We start from the raw sequence: 12,092 nt of genomic DNA on the forward strand, positions 1-12,092 counted from the left end.
TAGCTAACAGTTTTAATCTAGTATATATGAAAAAGAGAAACATGGTATCGGGTGTCCAGCCTGAGTCCTGTTTGACTTCTTGGGAGTTTGAAGAAAGCTGCAGCCTGTTCTCCGTGGCGGGGCGGGGCGGGGCCCCTGAGCCGTGCGTACTGGGCCTCGATCCGCGCCAGCCTCTGGCTCCAGCATCCCCCCTTCCTCTAACCTCTAGTCTCCTAAGAACGTCATACTCTTCAAAGGAGGTTGCCATTCACAATAAGAAAAAGACTTTTTTTAAACAGTTCACATTTATTATTGATAATAATAAAAAAATCTTTTAAAGACTATCAGTATTGTATTACCAAGAGTGAGGTAATATGTTTACAAAACATTTACAGAATTTGATACGTAAATAATGAAATTAGGAAAGAAGGTGAATTAAGACACTAGTAACAGGGGAAACCAGAAGGACCGTTAGTGCTGGAGAAAGGTGGCATGACAGCAGCATCTGAAACAGGGCGCAGGGCGCTGAAGTAGGGACGGGCCGCCGCGTGAGCCCGCCCACCTGCCCCACAGCCCCTCCGGAGGAGACCGGGCCACGCGCTCCGCTCCGGAGGGAACCCTGGAAGGTGTGTGCAGGGATGTGCTTTGAACTCTTAAAGTTACAGTCAACTCTGGGGATAAAATAGTGCCACTTCTGAGTCAACTTAAAAAGAACTGGTCTTCAGCCTGGGGGAAGGGGTGGCTGCAATTCAAATAGTTCTACAAACATCCCTGGGCTGAGGTGGACTGTCGAGTGAAGCGTTTTCTTGGCAGCTGTCAGCAAAATCGCCATCTGAGACACAGAGACAGAGAAAGAGAAAGAGAGAGGGGACCATCTTCAGGTCCTTAGAATCTGGAAACAGGAAGCACTGACAGCAAGCAGCGTGGATCCACTAACCAGCCCTCCTGTGCTTTCTGGAAACAAGCCTCTAGATGCCAAGGCTCGGCTGTGCTCCACACAGGCCCACGGCCCTGGGAGCGGCGGAGAGTCTCCGCGCGCGGCACCCACTGGGGCACCTACTGGAGAGCCGCGGCCAGCGGAGCGCGGCTCCGCCCCTCCCAGCCCTCCTGACCCCGCCCCCCGGCACACCGGGTCCACACAGCAATCCACCCAATGCCTCCAGGGCGGATTCATAACAATGCAACTCTGAGGCCCGGATTTCTTCACGCTGAAGATGGCACCTGGCTCCTGGCCCAGATTCTTAAAAAGCACAGCCTCTGCCACACACACCACCACGTGACACGCCTTCATTCATCGTGGAGACTGACCCAAAGCAGCAACTGGACAGACTCACAGAAAACCTGCTTTTCCCATAAAAAGATGAGAAAATGATGGGCCAATAAAAAGGTAGACCAGGCTTGGCGATCAGAACCATAAAGAAAAAATCAAAAGCAAACCAACTTCATAATCTGATCTACTTCAAGGACATCGAATCCTCTCTTACTTGAACTAAGTTTCTACTCATCCCATTCCCTGCTGCCACACACCCACCCCTGGACACACAAGCTTGCGTGCACACACATCCACAGCTTCCTTTCACAAAGAAGCCGGGCTCCTCAGGCCACAGGTGGTCCTGGCACAGCCACGTGGTGAGAACGCTGGTCAGCTACAGTGAACGTGGGACCGTTTCAAAACGGCAAGTGGGCCTCGCTGCCCCTGAAACACCTCCAGTGACAGGAAGGACCACCTGGGCGCTGACGCTACCCGGCTGTGAGGGGCCCAGGGAGGCAAGTGGAGGAGCTCAGAAGTGACCCATGCAGGAAGGAAGAGCGGCACACCAGGAGGAAGAGGAAGAGGAGGCCCTTGGCCCACATTCACGGACAGAGAAAGTGTGCGCTCTAAGTACCAAAAGATTTGAAGGGAGGAGAGAGAAAATAATGTTTAATGATGGTGGTGTTCTTCCTGGCGTCATGGGAGGTCCCCGAGAGCCCCCAGCCCCCAGCACCCACTGTACAACAGCGGGTCTGTTTGGTCCCAGAGCTGGGTCTGAGTCCTTCCAGTTAGGCGGCGACTACTCAGAGGAACGGGAACCGGAGGGCGGTCACCGCCCTCGGAGGGAGTGCACTGACCACCGGCAGGGAGGAGGTGGGGGCCAGCTGCGGGCGGGGGACCAGTTGGCAGCTTCTGCTCCACGGAGGAAGGCGGGTCACCTCGATGGGTGGTGGAGGGACTTCATCCTCTAAGGGACAGTGAGGAGGTGGCTGGAATCGTTTTTTTTTGCATCCACTTTGAGACAAAGTCAACCTCTTAATTGGTATATAAACTACTTTTCTTTGAAGAGAGCCCTTGTGCTCTGATTGGATTTTGTGCACACTGTATACAAAATCTATGGCTATTGAGTGAGAGTTACAACTACCTGTCGAGATAGCTTCGGGGTCAGTGACTACGTTTACCATCTGCAGAGCTATCTGCTACCTAGAGGGCCAGAGCAGTTCACACAACGTGGCCGCTCTCGGGCGGGCGGGCGGCGGTCCGAGGTGGTGGGCCGTCCCCTCCGCGCACTGGGCACTACCTGGAGATCATGGAGCTGGAGTGGGACTGGCTGGACGAGGTGGTGGCGGCACTGAGCTGCGAGAACCCGCTGTGGCTGGACTCCAGGCTGGTCATGGAGCCTCTGCAAGCAGCACGGGGAGGGGAGGCGTGAGGGCCCATGGTGGCTGCCCACTGCCTTCCGGCTGGACCCTGCCCCCTCGCTCCCCCCCAAGGTCCCGCACCCCCTCGTGTGACGTCACGAGCTGCCCCGGCCTGGAACCTGGCCTCCGGTACCTGAAGTCCTCGGAGCCGATCACCTCGGTGTAGTACATGACTTTGCACTTGTGGGAGGAGACCTGCAGGGAGGCCAGCACGTCGTCCACGCGGGGCAGGCTGGTGGCAGCGCAGGCTGGCGTGCTGTGGAACTTCCACTGCAGGATGTAGAAGCCTGGCCACCGAGTCACGTGGGAGCCCTGGAGTGAGTCAGGGGCACAGCTGAGGACCCCCTGCTTCCCGGGAGCCCCCACAACAGGGACAGACACCGAGGGGACCACATCCCTGTCCACTCGGATCCAGTGTCGATTACCGACCCTCTCGGTGGGGGAAGGGGCCAGCAACCCTGGTTCGTGATCGGGGCCAGTCCCATGCTGCCTCCAGGGGTGGGCCCTGCAGCCAGGGCCCCATCTGCGGAGGAGGAAGCAGAAGCCCACAGGGTGGGAGCCCCTAGGAGGGTCCTCTGCTTACCCTCGAGGGGGTGGGGTCTAAAAAGCTTTCCTAGACCAGCCAACACTCTGATGTGCTTCCAGTGACCTTACCAGCATATCCTGGGTTAAAAGGATGTCAGTCTAAAGTAGAATGACAATCTGTGAAAACTGCTCTCTCCCCTAATTGTGGAACTCAAGACTGTGTGATACAGCTTCAAATGTTCATTATTTTTAAAACTGAATATTCTCTTTCAGTGCTTCTAAGACTACCAAAACACTGACAGGCTTATCCCTGAAAAGTGTGAAGACAGCAAAATCATGCATCCTATGTGAAGGCCGGAAGCTCCCGAGAACCACCATTCTGAGCTCAGGCACTCAGAATAACTAGCCAACGTTTTAAATGAACTGATGGAACACTGCAAAGAAATGAGAATGCTTGGCAATGACAGCTAACAGTTCCCTATGTCCTTGTTTATCTCACTTCTATTCGGAGTGATTTTCTTGAAGGCGACCAATGCCACTGAGTCAAAGGTCATCTTGACAGCCGCCTGAATCCCAGCAGTACATGCACTGACTGCCCTCTCCTTCCTTCCGTTTGCTTCTGTGAAAACATCTCCAGAAATAATTCATGGCTCTAGACACAAGTCATGGATTCTGCTGAGCTGAGTTCTTCTGAGAGTCACTCGGTTTCCTGAATCACCCTAAGAGGACATATCGAACGGCCCGGCCAACACCCTAAGACTTCCTTCTCCAGACAGAAAACCCAGGCTGTGGGCAGGCTCAGGAGACCCTACCTGCACGCTCTCCCCTTCTTTGCAGATCAGGGGCGACTCCACCATGCTGTAGTCCCGGCCCAGCTGCCAGACTCTGTCTATCAGCTGTACGTTATTCCCTCCTGGGGAAGTGATGCTGTGCGCCCCCAGGGAGTCCTTCTTGGGTGGCTGTGGCGACCGCTTGGAGTGATAGATGTTAAAGACAACGTCCCCTTTGCACACATCAAAATCCCACGTGATCACTGATGAGGCGTCCACGATCTGAATGAGAATCTGGAAGGAGAGGTTGGCTGCATCAGCCCGCCACGGTGAACAGGAGCCTGTGAGCCGGTGCTGGGGCAGCACATCCCCACCGCCCCCCCAGCTCTCCTCTCAGCTGGGCGAGGGGGGTCCCAGCCCCCGGCCTCTTCAGCCAGGCTCCGCACTCCATCAAGCTCCATGCTCCATTAGCTCCCCCTGCAGCCTGAGCGTCCTGCACATGCGCTTTAGACGCCATTCTAAGCTAACGGGTCCTGGCTGTAAGAAAGGCCTTGATACAAAACAGAAATAACACTCGACACCACAGAAGTGGTTCCGAGGATTGCTCTGGGCTGAAGGGCACAGGGAAGGTCCCAGAGTAAACAGCCCAGGAGGGACAGAAAGAACCCCCTCGGGGAGGAGCGGAGGCGAGCACAGGCTGAGGTGTTGTTGCCAGCGGCCGCCAGGCTGAGTGGGAAGAGGGAGCCACGTGGCCTGGGTGGAGAAGGCCCCCGGTGTTGAGTGCCAATCTAAAAGCTGAATTTCATGCAGCGCCCATATAGCTTCTCAGCAGGGAACGATCAAAGTTATAGTTTCCAAAGATTACTGTGAGAATTGAAACCAGCTGCAGAAAGTTATGTATTCACTAAAAAATCTCGGCAGAAGCCAACCCTGCGCCCCACCTGCCCTGGGAGCCGCTCGCTGAGCGCTGCAGGCGGTGTGTCCGCTTCCCAGCCAGCAGTCTCTGGCTCCCCCCGCCGCCACTGCTCACTGCCTTGGCTCTATAGCTACAAAGACTCTCCCAAAAGAGCAGATTCCACACGCACACGAGCCCTGTCCCAGCACAGTGGCGGCACCGACACCAGGGGCTCCACAGGCCGAGCTCCTTGGGACGCCAGGCCCCTCTGCGGACCGGCCCCTCACGCCTGCGTTCACTGCAGGGACAAGGAACTCAGTCCTCGTTTCACGAGACCCCTGTCCTTGATGTGCCGCCTACTGAACCCCGAAACCAGAGCCGAAGTTTTCAGTGTTCTAACTAGAAATCCTCTCACAGATAACCCTGCGACCCACAAGAACACACCGCACACTGAGCTCCCTACCCAGGACGACGCAACCGTGACCTAAGCAGAGACGAGAACGCAGCCTCCAAGTAAGAAATTAATACAAATAATCCTTGAGACGCAGTTGTCTCCCCGCAAAGAGGCTGGGAGTAGGACACCTCCAGCCCGTCTCTGCTCATTCAAACCACAGCACCGTGTCCGCTCACCCCGGGAGGTGCGGGCGGTGGTGAGGGAGACACCCCAGCCAGGAGCATGGAGCGGCAGCACAGAGGCAGCTCAGCCAGCTTCAGCCCGGCTGGATCCCACGGCCCTGAGCCCCAGACCTCGGCCCGGAGCCCAGGATGGGCCGAGCCCACTCAGTGCACTAAGCTAACTCGGACTAAGCCCACTCGGTGCACTAAGCCCACTCGGTGCACTAAGCCCACTCGGTGCAGAGACGCTCATGACACCAGAGCACATGCGTGTGTGAAAACAGGCACAGCCTTGCTCAGGCACCGCCACAGGACAGCAAGGAGAGAACGCACGCCTGTGAGCTTCTCCTCACTCCACAGACTAGGGAAACGGGCCAACTCCTTAAAAACAGTGAATAACCAAACCCAGTCAAGAAAAACAGAAAATGCCGGAAACATTAAACTGAGAAGGTACAGACCTCCCCCCAGGGGGAGACCCGCGAGGCACCCCCGTGTGTCAAGGGTCTCAGGTGAACCGGACGTGGAGACGCCTGCCTACTCTCCTCCTGGGGGCCCTGACCAAGGGCAGCCAAGGTCTGCTCTGCAAGAGCCTGCCTGCCAGCATCGACAGTTACCTTCACTGCAGACCAAGTGTCAACAAGACCCTAAAGACCAAGACGGGGAAAAGCATCTGATTCTGCTAAACGACCCCCTACTGGGGAGACCCACAGAAGAACCCCTGTGGGGAGGGGAGACCCAGGCCCCGTGGCTTCAGCCAGGCACCTACCTCATGCGGGGCCCCTTTGAAGACGCTGGCGGACTGGTAGATGGTTTCGGTCCAGAGCTTGAGGTCTTCGTTCTCCAGCTCCTCTGCGGTCCTGTACAGGGACTTGGGCACCAGGCCCCCCTCCGGCACCTCACACTGGAAACATAAACACGGCCGTGAGAGCAGTGCCCATGGAGGCCGATCCCGAGAGCCGCACGCCAGCCTGACACGCACGACTCCGCGGAACCGCTTAGGAAATGGGAAACACCAGCCATATCGTAAAGTACCCTGAACTACTTAGGCAAAATAATTGAGGAAAACCACTTAAACACATGTGTCTCACTTTAAGTAAATGAGAACAAGCTGAAGCTGATTGGCCACAACATTCACAGTAGTACGTGTGTGGGATAGCATCCAGTTACTGAAGCTGGTTTATGTAAGAAGCGCTGGGTATTATATTGTGCTGCAAAGGAAAAACATTATGTGAAGGAGAGTTTTATTCTCTACAGCTACAGGCATTATTTCTATCATATGCAAGTATGAGCAAGATATATAATTAAGGGAGAAAATTTAGTGTCTACCTCAGGTCAAATGATCAGTCCACAACACCAGCCAAAAAACCAATAAAGAGCGGCACCTTTTGAACTTGCTTGAAACAGGCTGAATTAGAATTTGCACATTCATGAATGTCCTAATTGACCCGGATATAACGACTTAACCCTCGAGTTCTTAAAATCCAAGCGTTTCCTGTGTTATCTGCCCTGGGAGGTGACTACAACAGGGAAGAAGCATGGCCGTCTCCGGCAGGCAGGGCAGCAGGACTCGGGGAGGCCGATGCGGTGACGGCAAGCTGGACGGCGTCAGACAGAGGCGAATGCGGCCTCCTCAACGGCAGCCCGACGGTGGCACAGAAAAGCCGAGCCAAAGCCTTAAGAGCCTGAGTGGGTAGATCTCTGCTCTTACGAGGAGAAATCTCTGCTCTTATGGGATTCTTACCATTGCCACCACAGCACCCACTCCAGCCCCGCTGCTTTCACCGCAACTGGAAGAGCAACCTGAGTCGTGCTCTGATACACTGAGTCTACGTGTCTCCACAGATCTGACCCCCAAGCTTTAATCTCAGGGGCGCTGGGTGGGGGTCCCTGGCTCACTAGCTCCCTGCACTGCACTGTGGTTCCATCCACAACTCCTCAGAGTGGGACTGAAGGCCTGAGAACTGAGTTCAGCTCTAAACTCCTCTAAGAATCCCCCAAGATCCGCCCAAGTTCCCATCAGCAGCTGAACACGAGAGCCAGCCAGGGTGGCAGCACCTCCACATCGCACAGCCTTTACCGTGAAGGGGAGTGGACTCCCCGCTGGCATCACCTGCTGCGCCAGCAGGGCGAGTAGACCGTGCCAGGCTTGTTTCCTGGCCCTCACGTCAGGCCATCCTGCCCCCGGGGCCATGCGGTCTTCAAGGAGCTGAGCTTCTCTGGCCCATCACATGCCCCACTCATCCAGTACAGGAGCAGAAGTGGAGCCATCTGCCTGCTAACCCAGCCACGCAGCGTATTTCAAATCTTGCATCACGTAGAAGAGCTCCCTTAATTACCCTTTTTAAGATGTGTTCCTGACATTGTCCACGGGGCAATCTTTTTGGAGAATCAGTTTGATTTTTTACCGTTTTAAAGAAATGCACAGCTACTCTAAAACGGTTAAAGAATCTAATTTACGCAAAGCTGAGCGCATAAAGGAAGCTGCAATCACACTGACTCTAAAACAAGCTCTCATTAGTATTAACAATGAAGAACGTGTATGTTATAAAAAATTACCTAAATGGCTGTTTAGTTTAACCCAGGATCAGACAGATGCCAGCCAAAACCCCCAAACTGAAAGACAAATAATCCAAACGAAAAGTTCTGAAAATCATTTGTGTCAACCACACCCACCTTCCCTGCCCTCGTGAGTAGTCAGACGTGTTACCTGCCTACGTAGGTACGTACCATGCACTCTCCACTCAGGAAATCCGGAATGATCTCTTTGTCAATGTAATCCAGCAGGCCTCCAGGCCCCTGGTAGTCATTTCCTGCATAAATCAGGAACTTCCTTCTGGTGTTGTCATCAATGAATGGACTAACCTACAAAGATTTGGAAAAGACCACGCAGTTATACTTGCTCTGCCCTCTGTACTTTCAGGGTGAGAATTGCATGCCGACATTGGAGGGGGCGGGATTCAACTTTGATACGCTCTTTCTGTAAAGTCTAAAGTGTATGACATGAGGACACTCGGGAAAACTTTCTTCCCTTAAATAATCTGAGACACTTTGATCTCTCCATGCTTGTCTTGTTTCTTAACTAGTTATACAACTTGGAGTCACAGACACACACAGGGACATGAACACATGCGTGCACGCCTTCTGGGCAATCACCCGCCACAGAGACCCACCAGCGTCCAGAGCACGGGAAATACACGAGGGGCGCGCAGGATCAGCAGGCGGCCCAGCGTCTCGGGGTAGTTGGCCTCCACCACCTCGATGATGCGCAGCAGGGCCTTCACGCCCGGCCTCCACAGGTGCCGCATGTTCAGCCCCTCCAGGTCCACCAGGCAGGTCCAGGAGCTGCAGGTGAGACAAGCTCCGTTCAGCACGCGCACACTCAGCAAACCACAGCCCAGAGTGACTGGCTTTCCTTTTTTATGTTCTATACAGTTACTAGTGTCCGTTTCCAAAAATACACTGGGTTTTAAAAATTACAGTGTAATGAACTCTACTGCTATCTGCCTGTATTAAGACGTGGGCCGCGTGTAGTAGGACCAATCCCCGAAATACCAAAGCCACCAAGGGCTAGAGAACCAGGATCAAAGGTGCAGCCGTCCATGAAGGGAGGCCACGTGCTGCCCTGGATCTGCTGAGCCCCCTCTACTGACCCAGCAGGGCGTGTGTACGGCGTTTAAATACACGTGTGACTGACCGGCAGTATCCTGGTCTTTGACAAACATTAATGAGTTAAGCACTGTGGCAGGGGCTGGGAACACAGGAGTGAACACAAGCCCTCCGAGTCCCTGCCCTCCTGGAACTTATGTGCTGGTCAACCATCCAGACCCTTCCCAGGAACCACCTCTGAACCACTGCACATCTTCAAAGCAGTCCACCATAACTGGAAGTTTGGTTTAAGAGCAGAGAATCATTTTTTTCTGTCCCACCTCCTCAGCACCAAAAAAACAGCAAAAACCAAGCAACTGCGACCCTGGACTCCCAAAGACCATGAAACTACCGCAGGCCGACCCTCGCAGGCCGAGAGGACAGCAAGGCCTGGGGCAGAAACACCAAAACCCAGCAGCGGCCCTGCAGCTGACTGCAGCACACGCCCCACGTGTTTGTCTGTCTACCTGCTAGGACACCATGGAAAACAGAACTACTCAGACTTGGTCCTAAAAACCAAAGCAGAGTCTGGCTTTTTAGAAATCAGCTAGAAATACGTGACTCCTATTTCCAACAAGCTAGGAGGGAGAAGCAGCTACCTGATAGGCCGGCCGAAGACCTTCGTGTTCTCTTCACACCGCCGCAGGCCTTCTTCGTTGATGGAAAGAACCTGTGCACAAGAGCCAGAGACATTCCCCATCAGCCTAAGGGGCTGACACGGCTGCATCCAGCTGCGTGGGTGACGGCAACCCCATGTGCCTCAGGGAAGCGTGTAAGCCAAACGTCATCTACGTCCTGACACAGTCGTGTGCACAGAACATAGCGCGGAAGCAGCAGCTTGCTCTCATGGGGCACAAGCGCTGTCCTCTGCGAACCAGGGGGCAGCTCCCCGAGACGACAGGGGTGACCGGGCAGGCGGGGAGGGTGCAACCTGCTGACCCACGTCCAGAGCGAGTGCGTCTGGAAGGGTCGGAGGTGAGTGTCGGCTGAGTGGCAACACTGTGAAGCCTCACGCACCAGCTAAGAGAAAGGGCAGTGTGACAACCGGCCTCAAGTCTGGCTGAAGGGACCCCTTTGAGCTGGAGTAACAAGCCCTTCCCCGACAGACGCAGTCCGCCCGCAGACCTGTGTGCATGTGTGCGGAAGCACCCACGGAAGCACACGCACAGTGCTGGGCACCACAGAAGAGGCAACAAAATGCCCAGAGCGGGTAATTCAGGATGGTGGCTTCTCCATGTGCCTTTTAAGGTTCTGCTTGCTTGTTTCTACTTTAAGGCTAATATTCTTCTCTTCGTGACTACCCACGCTGTGCAGGCTGCCTGGAGGGGTTCAGGAGACAGGGAAGGAGGTGCTTACAGCCCTAACAAAGGACGCTCAGAGCCAGGACCACGCTGTGCTGGTGCAAAGAGCACTGCTGAGAGGCCTGATCTGAGGCAGCCCCAGAGCAGAGCGAGGGTGGGGGCAGGACCCGAATCAGCCTGGGGGTGCAGGTCGGGGGCGACAGCGCCCGGCCCGGCCCCCGCGTCACCTGGAGCTGCTGTGCCCGTGGCTGTGTTCGTGCTTCCCCACCGCGAAAAACATTTTCTTAACTTTTGGGCCCTCTTTTGAAGTTTGTAGAATTTATGAATAGATCCTCCTTTCTAATTATGAAAGTGATACACGCTGCGGTGACAGGACCACGGTCCTCTCCCACGCCCGCCGACAGAGAAGGAAGTGAAGCCAGCGGGCAGCACTCACGTATCTCAGCAGGGCCTCCTCGCCGAGGGCTCTCACCAGGCCTTTGGTGTCCATCTGCCCCAGCCGGAGCACGTAGAGGGGCCGGCCGTCTGCAGGGGAAGGACAAGCGGCGTGAGCACTGCTCCTGACCCGAACCGGGGGATGGGCACTCCCGCCGGCCAATGGGGCCCCACGCACTCTCCCGCTCTGGGAAGCAGCAGCTGGCTTCGGCGGTGTCCACAGGAGGCCCACCCGGTCTTTTCCCACCAAGATTGTCAAAGGAGAAAACAAAAGCCAACTGGCAGAGCAGGTCATTAGCAGGGCTCTGACGGGAGCCCCACGGAGCGCGGCCTCTGGCTCTACCCCCGCGCACTGACTGCACCTCACTCCACCTGCCACCAAAACTGAGCCAGGAAGCCTGTCCTGCCAGGTGTCTTGTGCAGAGCAGTCTGATCAGATGGCCCCACATCTGATCGTTCATTTAGGGATGCTGCTCTTGGTTCACGTTTTGTTCACTCCCCAGGTAGAGCTAAAAATTCTCCTGTTGTGATGTCCAAAATCTGGCTACACATTGTTGCAGACACTGCATGGGTTAAGTCACTAGAAAGTACCTTTACTAGCACCGTGCTCCTGAAAAAACTCAGCCTTCGAAGTTTTTAAAAATAAGTCGAACAAACATTTCCACCTGATTAAGGAACGAAGTGGAGCAAGCTGCTGGGCGGGGGGAGTGAGTGGCCAGGAAGCAGCGGCCTCGGGCCCTCCCTCTCCACTTGGCGGGGCACGCCCAGGGCAGCGGTAATAAAACAGGCGCCCACTCGTTCACGCGGGGAGGGGAGGGACAGCGCGCCCGAGTCCCCTGTTCGTCTCAGTGCGGGTCCCGACACCAGGCTCCCGGCTACCTTTGTCGTGATGGTGCCAGCCGCCCGCGTAGTAGTCCTGCAGGACCTGGGGGGGGTGCCAGGTGTCGAGGATGTAGTCCACCTGGTGCTGCTTGCGCCAAGTCAGAGACTGACACATGGTCTCTCTGGCCTTGTCGATGTTGAAGTCCCGGGCGCGTAAGAACCGGAGAATATGCTCATCTTTCGGGATCTATTGAGAGAAGGATATGTTTCTAAGCAATGTGAAAAGTTGCTAAGGGGAAAAAGCAAGTTACCAAGGGAATAAGACTCTAAAAAGTCTCACTTCTTACTGACAGCGAGCTGCATTATTACACTATTTAAAATTAGCCACTACCAGAAATACTTTCCTTAATGCTTTAGAAAATCTGCATTATT

The 12,092-nt window shown here is 55.0% G+C and overlaps 1 protein-coding gene across 1 annotated transcript in view; it reads right to left on the reverse strand.

Moving 5' to 3' along the window:
- Positions 1–337: 337 nt before the first annotated feature.
- SEC14L1 (SEC14 like lipid binding 1) overlaps positions 338–12,092 on the reverse strand; it is a 47,673-nt gene continuing 35,918 nt past the window's right edge. Inside the window, exons 8-16 of the mRNA XM_068978940.1 lie at positions 11,718–11,907; positions 10,840–10,928; positions 9,702–9,772; positions 8,628–8,799; positions 8,185–8,319; positions 6,224–6,358; positions 3,990–4,241; positions 2,786–2,964; positions 338–2,633 (exon numbers count right to left, since the gene is read on the reverse strand). Coding sequence (XP_068835041.1) covers positions 2,528–2,633; positions 2,786–2,964; positions 3,990–4,241; positions 6,224–6,358; positions 8,185–8,319; positions 8,628–8,799; positions 9,702–9,772; positions 10,840–10,928; positions 11,718–11,907 — 1,329 coding nt within the window. The 3' untranslated portion in view covers positions 338–2,527. The remainder of the gene's footprint in view (positions 2,634–2,785; positions 2,965–3,989; positions 4,242–6,223; positions 6,359–8,184; positions 8,320–8,627; positions 8,800–9,701; positions 9,773–10,839; positions 10,929–11,717; positions 11,908–12,092) is intronic.

Source organism: Capricornis sumatraensis, chromosome 8 (assembly GCF_032405125.1).
Source record: "Capricornis sumatraensis isolate serow.1 chromosome 8, serow.2, whole genome shotgun sequence".
Lineage (NCBI taxonomy): Eukaryota > Metazoa > Chordata > Mammalia > Artiodactyla > Bovidae > Capricornis > Capricornis sumatraensis.